The 17,034-nt window shown below is 39.7% G+C and overlaps 1 protein-coding gene across 5 annotated transcripts in view; it reads left to right on the top strand.

Annotated features, from left to right (window-relative positions):
- ZNF516 (zinc finger protein 516) overlaps window positions 1-17,034 on the top strand; it is a 127,519-nt gene that overhangs the window by 46,609 nt on the left and 63,876 nt on the right. For all 5 annotated transcript variants that reach the window (XM_044426518.1, XM_044426517.1, XM_044426516.1 and 2 more), the window contains one exon: window positions 11,074-13,091. In XM_044426518.1, coding sequence (XP_044282453.1) covers window positions 11,270-13,091 — 1,822 coding nt within the window. In that variant the 5' untranslated portion in view covers window positions 11,074-11,269. The remainder of the gene's footprint in view (window positions 1-11,073; window positions 13,092-17,034) is intronic.

Genomic DNA, 17,034 nt, shown 5'->3' with positions numbered 1-17,034 from the left:
CCATGTATGTGAATTGCACATTTAAAATGTAGAACATAGATTTGAGTTTTTTTTTCCTTTTAGAGATAGGTACATTTTTAAGTTGTAGAGAAATTTTCCTTTGTCTCCAAATAATGTACACTCTGATAAAAGTGCCGAACTAATACTTCCTATGGTACATAGGGGAAATCTGTGACACTGAATACTCTTTATCTGAAGCCCTGCATATAAACAGTGTAGTTTGTTTGCCCTCTTACAAAAAAGGTGACAGTTTTGATGACATGCGTGTAAAATGTGTGGTCAGAAGTCCATACTACTATATGTTTGCACTAGCATTTGTTCATGCCAGTAGAACTAGTGCTGTGACACTGTTGGATCTTTCACTTTATCTCTCTAAGGCCAAAGTATCCACTTGAGCTAAATTCAGAAGACCTGGTTTTGCTAGCAGGTCAAACACAGTCAAGTGCTGTGTTTCTTGCAGCTGCTGCTAACATGATAGAAATACTTGGAACAAATGCTTTGCGTTGATACACGGCCTCTATTTAAGCAATTGAAATCAGATTTGTTAGAAATGTTTTACAAGTTGGTATTTAAACTTTCTCAACTACCTTCATTGCACTTAGGTCTGGTTTATTTTGCTTTGCATTTTCTGTTACAGTAAGATGTTTAATGTTTATTGATTTGGAACATATGTTTCTTCTGTATGTTTTCTCATAGCCTTTGGCTCTGTTAAAGATTGATTGGCATTTATCATAGATGAGCACTGTTACTCTAAGTAAAAAAAAAAATCTGTCAGGCATTAGAGTCCTACCTAGGAATTTTAATTTTCCAATTTTAGTGGAAATTTAGAATGCATAATATCAGATAATTTAAAACCACAGGATGGCAGCAGCTTCAGCATGACTTTGTGGAGCCAGCATAACTCTAAGCTCTGCTTTGCATCCCGTGTTCTGTGCATACCAGCAGTTTCTGTTTATGCTTTTTTGAGCAAGCAAACAAAATGTAATCAAATAAAATGTTACCTCAGGCATGTGTAGTATGCAAGATGTTTTTCTAGTATTCCCTCTGTCCTTGTGCTTCTGCAGCTGCCATGGAAAATAGAACGGAAGTGCTCCTAGACATCTAAGATAGGAGGTGAGGAGATGCTGCGGTATGGTATAGGCATATTATGAGAGACTTGTGTGTCCTTGGTTTTATGGTCTTTGAGAGATTAGCCTTGCCTGTACCACTCATGCTGTGTACTTTTTTGGCCACTTCTAGAGAAATGAAAGTATATCATTTATAGTAGGATGGGTCTGGATATTGAGAAGGGGAAGAAGTTGAGGATTGTGTTGGGATTTAGTGGGACAGTTGCTTTTGATGTGCATGCTGATCTGGACTGAGAGGAAGAGGAGGGGGAAGAGCAGGGGAGGGCTCAGAATGCGGGGCAATTCCAGCTGTTGAGATGGGAGAAGTGGAGAGGCTTAACACAAGCTTTGCATTCTCAGGGCACTTCCCAGGTGTTCAGGCAACTCCTGAGAATAAGAAAATATGCAGTTTCTGGGAGGGGGAGTTTCTTAGAGACGGATGAGGTAGGTATGGATCTCAACCCCATGAAGCTATGTTGGAAGAGGAAAGTGGCCAAATTAGAGAGGAGTGCTCATTTCTAAAAGGCCCTCCAAAAAAGATGGGGCCCAGACATACTCATAAGGAGAGTTCCTAGTACTAAATACTAGATTGGGTTCAGCAAACTACTCTGTGCATGCTCAGGGATTCATTCTGAGTGTTTGTGCTTCTGGAAAACACTTTGTTGAATAAAGAACTGTTTGCAAAGAAAGGTCTGTGGCTTTGAATGTGGCAAGGGAGAAAACCCACCCCATGACAATTTGATTTTTCCTCACCAGAGATTATCATGCCTTGCAGCATTTGAAATTCAAAATATTCAGCCTGGCTTTCACATTTAACTTTCTATACAGAACTCTTATCTTTCCAATTGCCTCACACAATTGCAAGCCCATAATGAGGTGGGTATTTTTGTTTGTTTTAAAGTTGCATCTGTTATTGGAGGACAATATTTCTAGTGAATACTGCTTATAGGTAGCACACTCTGGCCTCATCCCTAAGCCAAGCACTATGGAGAGGCTTATAGCACCTTTCTCCCAGAAAAAACTTCATGGTAAACAGGGTGGGAGGATGATTAACTGAGCATTGGCCAGATAAGAAGCAGCTGCAGGGAGCTGCCTTGCCGCCAGAGCCAGAACACCTGCAAGAACTTCATAACTAATGCCTGATGTTGCCCTTTTCCTCCTCTCTTCCAGTTCCCTTTCCTTTTGTGTCGTGTCTTTTAGAGTGTAAGCCTGATGAGCTTATAATTAATCTTTGTTAGCTGTCCTGGGAACTTTTTCATTTGACAAGAGAGCAGCAAAAATGCTTTCAGTAGTTTGGGGTGTACATAGGTAGATAGATAAGTGAAATATTTGTATTTTAATACAGTAATAGGATGATTTAAGATGTAATGTAAGATTGAAATAATCTACAGTGTGGAAGCATTTACATTCTGTGGTCATAGGTTCACAAAAGGTCTCTCATAGACAAATTAGGCAACAATAAAAGACATTGTTAACTGGAATTGGCCATGTCTTGTGGAAGTGCAAAATCTTGTGAAAAACAAGTTCAAAGTCTAGGTCAGCACTTTGTAATTTGGCAGCCAGTATTATTTTTAATACTTGGATCTCTGTCACAGTATGTAGCCTTGCTTAGACTGCAAGATTGGCAACCCTCTTGCACTTTCTTGGAATGCCCATGACTGATTTCAGTGAAGGATGGAACCCAGAGAGTTTTGTGCAAGACAGAATGGTAGCTCCCCCCACCCCTTTTCTGGCAGCCTCCTCATGTTTTGTGGGATTTTTCATTTATTTACTTTGTAAATCTCTGAGTTGGTCATTAGCATGGCTGCTCCCAAGGAGGCTAACAAAGCAAGCAAAACAAAACAAAAATGAAGCAGTATAAATTAGTCACAATGAAACAGCTTGTCAGCTAAAGTATAAAATGTCAGACAAAAGCAAATTCAGTTGAGCTAGGTAGCCACTGAAAGATGAGCAAGTGGGTCCTAAATCAAACCAAACCAAAATTTGATTTGGTAAAATCAAGCAAAAGCAAAAATGACAAAATGGAGGCTGTCATATTTTGGGTGGATCATGAGAAGGCAAGGATCATTGGAGGAGACAATTATGTTAAGGAAACCCAAAGGCCAAAGAAGAAAAGGATCGGCAAATAGGAGACATATTGACTCCATAAAGGAAGCCGCAGCCTTGCATTTAGAACAACTAAGTAGGGCTGTGATGGATATAACACTTTGGAAGGTTTTCACCATAAGTCCGAGATTACATGACAGCACTTAACAACGTTGTGTAGCCATCTCTCCCATCACCAAAGAAATACAAAGGAAGATGCCATAGACTGAAACTGGTGATTGGTCCAGCATTATCTACATAGACAAGAAGTATCTTCTCAGGGTTTCATTCTTTTCTGGTTAGTATTCCAGCTGCTATATGTTAGACTAACTGTACTTTCAGAGCAGTCTTCCAAGGTAACACACATGCAGTAGTCTCATCTGGAAATTCTTGGGACAGGCTACCTTTGTCCTGGAAAGGCAGTGCACCAGTTTTAGTTGCTGGAAGTATTCCATGTCATACAGCTCATCTGGACTTCCAAAGATAAATCTGCTAATCAGGAACTCCAACCAGAAAACACCTAGCTCTATGCAGACAAGGAAGAACACTGGCTACCAAGAGTATTTCTCCTATCAGGATTCAGATTCAGGGTACTGGCTCTGATACAATCCATTACTGTTTCCAGAGACCAGTGTAACATTTTTGTTATCTCATTTGGATGTCAAAGAGAAGTAGAGGTGGGTTTCCTCTGCTTCTTAACGATGTCTCACTCTAAGCATCAAATGTCAACACCAGTTTTATATCTATATCTATGCTAAAAGTCATCCTATGTGGGATCATGTAGGGTGCTTTAACGTAAAAGTTACACAACCAAGAACTAATCTTATAACACCACTTTCTGTGGACCACACTAAACATTTAATCACACATTAGATATGTGTGAAAGTTTCATATTTGTGCAATTGTGTGTGGTTCCATTTAAAGTCTGCTACTCTGGGAGGTAAAGTTTAAGCTATTCCCAACCTGTTCCCCCTGCCCCTGAAATCCCACTGGGGATGATTAGAAAAAGAAAGAAAAAAGTATCCATTGACTTCATTATTATTCCTTAGCCATCATCACCACTGCTCTTAATCTGTGTTTTGTCAGAGTCATACTGAGAGTTCTTCCACTTGTGTTCAAGTAATCACTAGCTGCTTCATAATGCCAGGCTGTCTAATAAATCAGGGAGTCAAACTCTACTTGGGAAGGAGTACTTAGGAGTGATTTTGATCCATCTGAGCCGTTTCTGCATTCCTCAGAGTGTTTCGGATTTCATCCTGGTGTCAGCTACACTGAGTTGAAATTGCCAGCGGCCCCCTGCGGAATCCTTGTATTCCACTACCCTATGTGGGTGGCCTATTTAATCTGTATATACTTCCTCTATAGGGTCACTGTACTCAGTGGTGCTCACTAGGTGACTTTGGGACAGTCACAAACTCTCAGTCCAGCCTATCTGATGGTATTTCGTGAGGATAAGCCTGAGAGGATGAGGAGAATTATATAAGCCACCTTGAGTTCCTTGCAAGGAAAAAAAGGTGGGATGTAAATATAGTAAGATTCTGGGAACGGCGAAGGGAACGGCAGAAGGATGAGGTGGCTAGATGGAGTCACTGGGGCAGTGGGGGTGAGCTTGGGTGGACTCTGAGGGATGGTGGAGGACAGGAGAGCCTGGAAGAATGTTGTCCATAGGGTTCTGATGGGTCAGGCATGACTTTGTGACTAACAACAACAAAAAATATAGTAAATAAATGGCAGGTATGCATTTTGAGCTGTACTTGAAAATTCAGCTTCAGCATGGTGTTCAGGTTTCTGAGAACAAAAATCGGGGACTGTCAGCTCAGACAAAGATAATGGAGTGTAGGCTAGTTGGTGTATCTGCAAAATCCTTACTGTTTCCTAAAATGTACCACCAGATATAAATGGTCTAAAACAGCTCATCCTTGGAAAGGAAGGTGAAATTCATAGATGCAGTGAACAGAGCATAACACCTTCAGTCCCATAATGCATTAGCTAATAATGTATTAGCTAGGTTATATGCCTGTCACTATGTTGGGCTGACATGAAATGAGGTACATAGTTTTCAGTTCCACTTTTGTTTATTTAAGCAGTAGCTGCCATTTTGTTTTATTCACAACGTTCTGTTCTGTATTGCAATTGGAGAAGTTAAAAAACATCTTACATAAAAGATGGTCGAAACCATTGTAAGTCTAGGGCAATTGCTTTTATAGTTGACAGCAACTGAATATCTCCATAAATACCATTTTGCCATTTTATTTGAGAGGTAAACTGATGAAATTCTTCTCAACAAGGACAGTGTTTGAAGCAGGGTTATTATTTTTTAGAAAGGCTACATTATGCAATTTTAAAATTTGTAAACTCGAAAAGGCTTATTCTTCCTTCCTGCCTTCCTTGCATTTGGATTTATCTTCTTTGTTATTATTTTCAAAAGTTCATTTTGAAAAGCTTCATGATCTGCTTCATGATCTGCTTCATTTAAAAGCAGACTCAAAGGTTTGAAAGGGGTCCCATACTAATTAGTTTGATGAGGAACTGAAGAGTCAATGATTTTGGTGGAGAATCATAGATCAACAAATTGCAAATTTATGTATGTTTACTAAAAGTTCTACTGCATTCATTGGGCCTTAAATTTAGGTAATCTGGGTACTGGACAACCATGCTAATCCCCTGCCCAGAAACATGTTGTTTTTAAAATTTTTAAAAATGGCCGTGCATAAACTCAGTTGCTGGTCTTGTGAAATTTACAATATTATTCTCCCTCACACTTATCATTCTATAAAGTCAGTTTTAACTACTAATCTGACTTCACAAGTCTGACAACACAATCCATGATTAGCCCTTATTAATCATCTATACTTTCATGGTTTAGTTGTGTTTCTGTTGATATTTGATAACTATTTTTATGTATGCTGGCACAAAATAAATGTATGAAAAACAACTGAGTTTACATACACACAGATGAATATTTTAAATGCACATGATATTGGTAGACACATGGTTCTTTATTTTTATGTCCCATCTAATATCTTGTTTGAATTTAAATTATGTTACATTGATTAGCTTCTTTTGTTATCAGCAGTTGGATATTTATTTATTTATTTCAGTAGTTGGATATGATTTTATTTATTTCATTTCTCTATCACTCTGCAGCTGAAGTTCTCTAGGCAGTTTACAGAGCCCATAAAAACATACAATTAAAAACACAGTAAAAATATCATCTGATGTTTTGGCTATGTTATTTTTAGGGAAACGGAGAGCTTAAAAGAAGGTGACGATTCTTTTTCATCCTATTGCAAATGTAGCATGCCTTTCCTTGTCCTGCAAAGTATAGGAAGATGCTAGCTGGGAAATTGGAATTTCATTTGTGCCAGGACTTGTGAGTGCATATTCATAGGTGTGAAATATCTTGTAAAGCACACACACATACAGAAGGCTTCTGAGATAAAAAAGTACAGTAGCTGGCACTGTAAATAGTTTTGTCAGTTTTATGTATGACCGATCATGTCAGTCTCATGATGGAAGCATTTTGTGTGTCTGTGAGGTATAGCATTGATTATTATTATTTTGTGTCCACAAAATAAGTGCTAATACTGGCTGTTCTTTTATTCCTCATATTAGAGTGGAAATGTAGTTTGGACATAATGGATTATTGATTGGTCTGAGAACAGCAGAAGCCCCAAGGCCTTGTCATCAATGGTACTCACTCTCCCATTAGAGAATGCATCACTTCATACTGCTATTCGGGATCCAGATCTGTAGAATATAAGCTTATAATTGTTGATCTTGTAACAGAACGGTTTGTAGGGCAGGGAGCGCTTCATTGTTGTTATGGGCTCTGCGCCCCTCCCGCATTTGTTCAAAGAATAGCTTCTTTGTTTGGGTAGTAAGATAAGCTGGACCAGGATGTTAATGATGTATTTTAATTCATTCCTTATAGTGCTACACTATAACCAATAAAATACATTTCTTTGTCTCTGGGAGGACAAACATAGCCAGTATATTGAAGCACAAAATATGTACTGAGTGGGTGATAGGCCAGCATTTTTCAACATACCCTATAAAAGGGAACCGGAATAACCTCCTCATACGACTACTTTAGAAAGTGCTTTGCGAGTTGTCTTATATACATCTTCACTATTTCCCTGTAATTCTCATTCTCTCTCTCTCTCTCTCTCTCTCTCTCTCTCTCTCTCTCTCTCTCTCTCTCTTTTGAGAACCCTTCATTTATTGTAGATTTTTCCAACTTAATATAGGTGTTTGCGGGTGTGTTTTGTCTTTTCGTAAGTGTTGTTGCCTGTGGTGCTCTTTCATAACAGTCTAATTATTTCCTCTAGAGGTTTGGAGCCTATTTAGAATATCATCATTAGATCAGTGTGTGGGGGAGCAAGAGAGCTAGACAGGACAAATGACATGGTAGAAGAATCTTAGAATACAGTTGCAGGGTTGGTAGTTGCAAATCTGCTAAGTATGTATCTCAGGACATAAAAAGGAACAGATCTCTATTTGCAGCAAAGTTAAGCGTATTATTGTTCTGGCATTCTGAACAGAAGCACATTGAATTTAAAGGGTGCACCCCCACCTCCACCCCAGTTTTGTCTTAGTAGCTTTCCCCATTTTGGCATCTTCTGCTTTAATTTAGTTGATAGTTTAGTCAGTTTCCTAGATTAACAACAACAAGGGGGGCGGGGGGGGGGGGGGGAAGGGCCTGGCAGAATTCAGCTTCAAACCTTCTTGGAAAAAATCAAGGCAAAGCCATGCTGACTTTTTCCTAATGCCTGTATTTACTTTGAGAGACATAGACTGCTAGGATTTCCTGTGAATTCAAGGATATGCTTACTATTTAAAGACAGGCAGCCCACCCCTTCATCTTCCTGCTCCTGTGCATTAGCTGCTTGAGAATTACAGAACAGTCGTGTTATCTTTGGAATTAAGCAGTATAAAGGTGAATGAAGTTGTCCATAAAAGGACTTTAAAAAAGCATTTCTGTGGGATATTTGCCAGAGCAAGGAAGTAAGGACTGCTCATTCCACATGTAGGAGTTGCAGTTTTACATCAAGTTGTAATTCCCTGACAATGTGAGATTGTTTTGATGCTGGGAAAGGAGCCCTGCAATAGACTGTTGGAAATGGAACAGCAAGACCTGGGATCAGATTTTAGTACAATCATAGGCCTTAAAGTACATTCCGCTCCCATCACGTAGGCAACACTGAATTATGTGCAAAGCCCCAGTAAACACACTTTGGAAGTATGTTTCAGGTTTTTAAAGAAATAGGTCCAAAGCATTGACATCTGGTCAAGAAATATTTGGCTTTTTCTCCTGAGACTGCAGGGGTTGCTGTGCAAAACGTGGACTTCTTATTTCAGAGTCTAGTGTTTATTTTAAACTTTGTACTTCTGGTAACAGAACAATATAAAACCAAAGTAGTGTTCTTGAGAAGCATCTGCCATGCTTAGAGTTGAATCGAAACTGGAGCTTCCTCTGCTTCCCTCTCCTCCAGAAAAGCTTCTCAGTCCACCTGCAGGGTGGCTCCTGCTGGCTGAGGGCTAGATGGCGGGAATGCTGGACACTTCGTAATCTGCGCGCTTGCTTCACCTGTCATCTCTGACAGGGTGAAGGAACTCCTTCTCCACTGCCAGTCCCTCCAGCTCTGAAATGCTTCCCTGCTTTTCCATGGCAGGCTCGTTCTCACAGCCTGTCTGAGAGTCTTCACCAGTTAATCCTGAAACTGCAAAGCCATCTGCCTCCCTCCACCTCCTCCGCAGAATCGGACACCTCTCTCTGAGCAGGCTGCAATGTGCGACAGCCCTCTCTCCACAGGCTGATAGGATTTGCAGCATTTGCAGGACCACGTGTTGCTGACCTTTAACCTAGGCCTATGCCATGTTTAAAAGAATCATGCAGCATAATGATTAGCAAGATGGGAACGATACGTATCTCCTGTATAGGCAATTTCCACTAAAGTGGGAGCTCTCCCTCTATTGTGTATCTGTACACTCCTGCTGCAGTTGTTGAGAGAGTCCTTTTATTAGCATACCTTTTACTTATCAGGCTGCTTCTTGAGTTCAAATGTCTACAATCAGTTCGAGCATTCTGTTGGTACACAAGGCAGTCAGGAAGAATACTAAAAATACTTAGTTCTCAGTATATTGAGTGATGAGGAAGACCTTCTATTCAGAGCATAATTTTAATACCAAAAGTGCCACCTGATCAATGAAACACAGAATGTGTAAAATACATGCTTTGTATGTTCATTATAAGTGATAATGCAAGTGGCTAGCAGTTTAAAATGGAAAATGGATTCAATTGGTATTAAATTGAGCAAGCATTTGATTTCAGAAAGATAATGGTTTAGCCCCTGACCCTACAACTTCCTGTGCTGACAAACTGTGTAAAGTTAGGCTTGAGAAACCAGTTGTCATTCTGAGCTAAGATAGAAGTGTGGGGATGCTGGCAGCAATTGGTCAAATTGGGAGTTGTTATGGTGGCTATCTGGAGCACAGTCTTCTTACCACAGGGCTTCAGTAGCATGCAGCTGAGCAACGAAGACCCAAAACACTTAATCATGATTCCATCTTGATTAAGCAAGATAGTACCTTGTTCTCAGCTCAGCAAGAGTATCCTTTGCAAGCACTTTTCTGTGTGGCTGAAACCCTTCTTTTCCGGGTACTTTCCAGTTACTTGGCCAAGTCCTGAAATCTTTTGGGGGTACAGTGCAGTTCACACATTGGTACCTAAACACACATGGACTAGTTGATTCAGGACAACAGGCTTTTTAATAAACTGCCATTTTCTTGTTGAAAGAGGAACTAAAGTTAGGAGGGGCAGGAATAGTAGGGATGTTTCTAGAAACAGAAATATGAAGCTCTTTTCTTTCAAATGTTGGGCATACAGATATCACTACTGGAGGCCAGTAGGATTAACCAGTGGATGCCTCTTCACCAACGTAGCAACAGACTTTCTAAAAAGGAGGGCAGAAAGGTTTTTACTAAACATAATTTTACCTGTAGTCACAAAGTGGAAATGTAATCTTGTATAATGAGATTTAAAGTTTTCAGTCTGTGAGAGCAATACAGAAATGGTGGTATTCAGTCTTCAATATTAAAAATTCCTCTTGCTGAATTGTATTTACCCACCCTCAATATCTCAATGATTTTAATGTAGCCTAAAACTGTTTAGCTTGTTCATGTGATATCTAATCCTTCTTGTATCAACAAGGACTTCCAAGTCTGTGTTAACATTCACCTAAGCAAGGTGTTAGTAACCCTACTAAATTAATTGGCCTGTGTAAGGATCTTATTTAGCTGTACTGTTGCTTCCCCTTAAATAAAAAAAATAAAATAAAAATAACTATAAATAAAAAAGATAAAAAGATAAATACAAGTATAGCAGCCATGCCTGAGATGCCATTTGCAGAAAGGATAGAGTACTGTACAAAACCCTTTTATCTCTAAGCAAACAAAAGTTTGGCTGTTTTTCATGAAATTATACGTGTCTATAAAACCACAGACTTAAAATATGACAGCTACTTCAAGAAAGGGCTTATTCACTTGAAGCTGTGTACACACTTTTTCTTTTGGATTTTGAAGGAGAAAAAAAGTGTTTCTGAGACTTGTATTCTTATTTTTAGTAAATAGCAATTATACACACACATTCTGTCTCCTGGTGCCTGAAACTACTTTTCCATACATATGTATGAATTATCCCAATTCAAGTTAGGAATTACAGTACACTCAAGTCAGATTTAATGCAGTTTAAGCCACTTTTTTGGTACAGGTGAAAATAAAGTCTTGATATAAACCTAATGCAAGGGATCAAAATAAATATGTTTTCTGTAATTCAGATTTCATTTAGTAATGCTTTGTTGTGTCTTTGTTTTGGCTCCAGGTCCAGTTTACCATCTGACTCAAAAACTACCAATGTATCAATATACCCAAAATGCTTTCAAACAGCTGAGGCAAAACTCCAATATAAGAATGAAGAGATAAAGACTCAGCCATCAACAATTCATGACTGAAATGGCTACATAATTTCCCACTCATGGACAGTTTTTTGCCTTTTTGTTGGTGTTGCTGTAGTACGGATGGATTGTAGTGTAGATGCAAACATGGAGTTACGAAGAGCTTCCAGTCCTCAGAAGATGAACAGGCATGACATGGATGTGGATAAGTTGGTATTGCATAGCTGCTGCATCTGTGGCAAGAGTTTTCCTTTCCAGAGCTCACTATCACAGCACATGAGGAAGCACACTGGAGAGAAGCCATACAAGTGCCCTTATTGTGACCACAGAGCTTCCCAAAAGGGCAACTTAAAGATACACATTAGGAGTCACCGGACGGGCACTATCAGCCAGGGGAACGAAGTGGAGGTGGGAGGAGAAGCACAGCTCAGTGAGATGAGAGTCTCAGAGGGCCTTGATGGTTGCACCAGCCCTACTAAAAGCACTTCTGCTTGCAACAAGATATTGAATGGAGCAGCTCCTGCAGAAGATGGCAAGATCTTGCTTCGAAGCAGCAGAAAAGAGTTGACCACAGAAGCACCTGTTGGGGATGATGTTAAGTTATGCACTCTTCAGTGCACATTCTGTAAAAACAAGTTTGAAGGGAAGAAAGAATTGGAACAGCACATACATCAGGTCCACAAACCTTTCAAATGTAGGCTGTGCAACTACATGACATTAAGACAGGAGACTCTATTAAATCACGTGGAGAGAGACCACATTACCACTCAGATTCCAAATGGGGAAACATACACTGAAAACTTCAAGACTGAGTCAAGTGCAGGGGAGTTTCCTTGTGAAGTCTGTGGGCAAGCATTTAGTCAAACATGGTTCCTCAAAGCTCACATGAAGAAACATCGAGGATCATTTGACCATGGGTGCCACATTTGTGGCAGGAAATTTAAGGAGCCCTGGTTCCTCAAAAATCATATGAAATCCCATGGCCCAAAATCTGGGAGCAAAAACAAGCCAAAAAATGATTTAGAGCCTATGGCCACTATTAATGATGTCATTCAAGAGGAGACTATTGTGTCTGGTTTGTCTCTGTATGAAGTTTGTACCAAGTGTGGAAACTTGTTTACAAATATGGAAAGCCTAAAATCACATAATTCTGTACATTGTAAGTCTCAAGGAGCCCGGAATGAAAAAAGAGCTGAGAGGCTCATTGATGAAAATCTAGACCCGTCTATAGCAAAGCAGTTTTTTCTCCAGTATCTGAACTTGAGGCCATCGGTAGGGATTGATGGTATTCCAAGGGGCCAACTGGGGAAAAGAGTAGCTGAGCTGGATCCAGTCAGTAGTTATCAAGCTTGGCATCTGGTTACCAAAGGAAAAGTTGCAGAACCTTCAGAATATGTGAAATATTTAGGATGGGATGAAGTCTTGGCAGATGCGGATGTCACGTATGACAGGGACAAAAGGGAGTATATTCTTGTCAGTCAGGAGAAGCGCAAACAAGAGCAGGACTCTCTAAGCTCTTCCAGTCATCCGAAGAAGAAGACTTGTAGTAGTGGGCGTTCAGAGAAAAGCAGCAGTGCACAGTCAGGGGACAACTGCATTCTTGCACAAGATGGCCTTGAGTACAGACCATCCTCGCGTCAGAGCAGACGGGCATCACAGAACAAGTCTACTGAGTGCTTTGAGTGTGGAAAGATCTTCCGCACTTATCACCAAATGGTGCTTCACTCCCGTGTGCACAGGAAAGACCGGAGAAGCTTCAGTGAGAGCGGAACATCAGCTCAGCAAGATAGATATGGTTCAAACAGTGAGGATGGTGATTCTGGATCTGTCAGTGGACCAAGCACACCAAGTTCTGCTTCTGCTCCAGAAGATTCAGTCACCTCTGGAGTAGGTGAGGAAGGACCTGAAGATAGTTCAGAGGAAGGAACACATGAGCCATCACCATGTAAGCTTTTATAATTTCTTTAATTTCTCATTTAGGGTACAGTGCTATGCATATTTTGACAAAGAAGGTCCTAAAATTCCCAGCATTCCCCAACATGCACTTCTGTTTAAGGAATGCTTTTTCTGTCTAATCATGGTTTGGATCGTACTTTTTATTATATTGCTTCTTTACTTTTAAAACTGAAATAGTCCACGGGCTTTTCAGCTGCCTTCGATGCATGATCAGCCATGGGTTGAATCAAATCAATGTTAGCTACATTTAAGTTATATTGATATTAGAGTGGAAAATCAGTCATATCAGACTGAAATTCATAGAATCATGGTCTCATAGAGCAGGAAGTGGCCAGAAGGCCATCAGGTCCAACCTCCTCCTCAGTGCAGGACTCCAGGACTTAAACCATCCTTCTCAGAGGGCTGTCCTGTTGCATCTTGAGTGCCTCTACTGTGGAAGAACCCACAGTCTCCTTCAGTAATTGGTTCAATTGTTGTACTGTCTAACAGGAAGTAAATCTGTATCTTTAAATGAGACCGTGACTAACCTGAGCTCTATTCTGGCATTCAGACCCATGTGTTTAAAATCACAGAAGAGGGAAGAATAGGTCTATGCTTGCTGGTCCTTCTCCTAGTGCTCTGGTGGGGATCCCGCACTGGCATTATGGGCTCTCGCCACACAATTTAGAATGAGATTCTAAATTATGTGGGGTCTATATGCAGGTACAATAGACTTCCTGCTACAGACTATGTGGTCGTTACCTAGACTGTGTTAAGAAACCAGAGACTCACTTCAGCCTAATGGCTGTGTATTTACTGAGCTTGCCTGAAATACAAGCAATAGAAGCCTCCTAAATGGGCTGAGTGGACACAATGGCTCCAGACACAAGAGTTATATACAAGTTCTTGTTAAATGCATGTAAGGCATGAATGTGAATAATTTAAAGTGAAAAACTGAAAGTGTGACAAGGTGCTAAATTCTCTGCTTACCCACAATTATCCCCTTGTAACTGCCTGAGCTTAAGTGCTTTTTTCATTTCTGGTGAAGCTGTAAGGTCCAATGTAACCTCAGCTGATGGTTAGGGAGGTTCAGGGTATGGGTATGGGGGGGGGAGGGGTTCAGGAATAGTAAAGTTTGTAAAGTAGAAGAATTCATTATCCATTTCTTATCCACAGTGTCTGAACAGTAAACTACACTGTCTTTAAAAGGATTTGATACTGCCTGCATAATGCCACATGGATCACCCAGTTAGAATGCACTGTTAGCGGCTTTGAAATGTGGTTTCATTATGAGTTTCATTGACTTTAGCAGGATCTGGTTGTATCTTTAGGATTTCAGTGTCTCTGAAATACACTGTGCTGTGTGTTATAACACATGCTGGATATCTTTTGGGTCCCAGTACTGCTTTCATTTACAAATTACTCTCCTTGATTCAGAAATAGCAGTCTCATTTACAGTGATTGTAACCCTGAAGCACCCAGACTGGTGAACAGCCATCAGTAAGATAAGTGTACATTCCTCTCTTCTTTTTCTGTTGAATCCCATGTCTTCATGTCTTCAAAAGTTGTGTTCAAAGAACACCAAGGCTGTAATTAATCTCCATGGATTACTGCAGTCTCCAGGGTCTGACTCTGGTTAAATGGAACAAATTATTCTCCAAATAGAAGCAATGTAAATATTTGAAAAGAAGGCTACTGTGGCTGCTTTTGTATAATCCCCCCCCCATTTTTCATTGTTCATTTTTCTTTGTTTATAAAGTTCTTTCAGATTTTGAGAAATGCAACTATCTTTCCTGCAACTTGTTTATATTATTTTTGTTGGGAGAACAATGCTTTGCAACTGTCATTATTTTTCCCATTGACAGTTGGCTGATTTGACTTTTCTAGCCTGCTGTTGAGAGAATTGCAGATGAAATAATCAGCACAGTTCTGAGAGAAATTTAGCAAACATTTACTGTTCCTATGCTTAGACACATTTCATGCATTAAGTTAGAGGCAAATCTTGATTGCCACCCTACTTGGTATTGGACAAAAAGCTGAAACCAATCACAGCACCCTCATGAGTACAGTGTGCCTGTATTAGAAATATAGAAATAGAAATCGCTTTTCTATTCATTACACTTTGGTATACACCTTTAATTCCATGTGTCCTAATAACCCAAAATCTCATATTGCAATTATTTCCTCTTAATCTTCACCACTGTAATAATCTGCTTGCTGTTTTGAAAAGGGCATTTCCAGATCACAATGGTATTCTGGGAGGCCAGTTGTGTACTTAATTGTGTTTCTATCACATAGGATGCAAAGGAAACATTAACATAATAGTTTGTATCATGCATCATGTGGAAGCTATTTACATCTGAAATTGTTTCCCAAATTCATTCTTGGTTAGATAAAATACAAGATAAATTTGTGTCTTGTTATCTTAGCTTTCTGAAGCATACAATATCCATAGCATACCCATATACTGTTGTTTGCCCATGCAGAAACTGAAATTCAGTATAAATCTGTATGAAAATAATGTGGAAAATAAAATTGGGGAATGATTGAGTTCGATACACCAGTACTGAAGTTAGTTTGCTATATTTTCCATAACTGTGGGTTAAACTATTCTGAATATTCTGTAAAAATAAGAATATTTTTGAACTTTTATATAGCATTGATACTGGCACCTCCTATTTAAAGCTTATATATACTAACAATAGTAATTAAGTTGTCATTCTGAAGACGAAGATAATAAGATGTTTTCTGCCAAAATTAAGGGCTAAATTGTAACCTATTTTTAGCAGTATCAGAAAAAATCCTTATGGCCTTTAGGCAGTGCCTGGAGCACCACAGAAAGCTGTGGATCTATTGCCTTGCTGCTTCCCTAGTGCTAGGCTTCATGGGGGTTGGTGAGAGAAGTCAAAGAGAAAAGAGACAGTTCTGGTGGTCAGGGAGGGGAGAAGCCATGAGATGGAATATCCCATGGGCTTTCCGGGCTGCTCCGCATTCTCCTAAAGTTCCACCTGAACTCAGAAGACTGGCTAGATACTTTGGTGCAATTTAAATGAAGGGAAATAGATGAGATCGTTCCATCCACATTGCTGTGCCTGGCTCTTACCACCAGGGCAAAGGAGAGGTAGGAGGCTCCAAACATGGAGCCTTCTGACCATTAGGAGCACAACCCACAAAATGCATCCCAATGTCTGTGTTTATGCAATACATTGTATGGGGGCTCAAGAGATCTGGGTTCTAGTCTTCCCTCAGCCATGAAACTCGCTAGTTACTTTTGGCCAGGTACTCACTCTCAGCCTAACACTACCTCACAGGGTTGCTGTGAAGATAAAATGAAAAGAACCTTGTAAGCAATCTTGGGTTGCCTGCAAAAAGAAGAAAGGCCTAAATGTGATGATGTCACCACACAGTGCATAGTTTTAATGATCAGTTCAAATAAAACCATGATAGAATCTGTTAGTTATTGTCATTTACTCTTTCACATTAAATAAGGATTTAATCCATAAATAAGTTAGGTAGAAGAATTCATCTGAAATACATTGATTGCTGACAAGCTTAATATTTCACTGAAATATAAACTAGAAAATGCAGCAAAGTATTGCCAAAGAGAAAACCAGGATGACATATGAAGCAACCCAGTGTGGAATAAGGAATTTCCTTAGGGTGGAATAAGTTCTACAATCCCTAGAATTTCTCATGTTAGGTAATATTGGAAGTTGTAGGACCTTTTTTCCTGTCTAAACATGCATAAAATTGACCCTTACTGTACTTAGTCACTCTATAACTCGTTTTGTGAGTGTTTCACAAAGCAGACATACCATTAACATGCAACATGAAATAATAAAAACCATTAAAAGCTATCAAAACTAAACCCAGTAAAAATACACATTACTCCATGTCTCAGACTATCCATTATATGAAGGACTTGAATGAATGAGCTGGTGTTCACCTGGTAC

Source organism: Varanus komodoensis, unplaced genomic scaffold (genome assembly GCF_004798865.1).
Source record: "Varanus komodoensis strain SLA01 unplaced genomic scaffold, ASM479886v1 scaffold17, whole genome shotgun sequence".
NCBI classification, from domain to species: Eukaryota; Metazoa; Chordata; class Lepidosauria; order Squamata; family Varanidae; genus Varanus; species Varanus komodoensis.
This window is presented reverse-complemented; position numbering and strand designations above follow the sequence as displayed.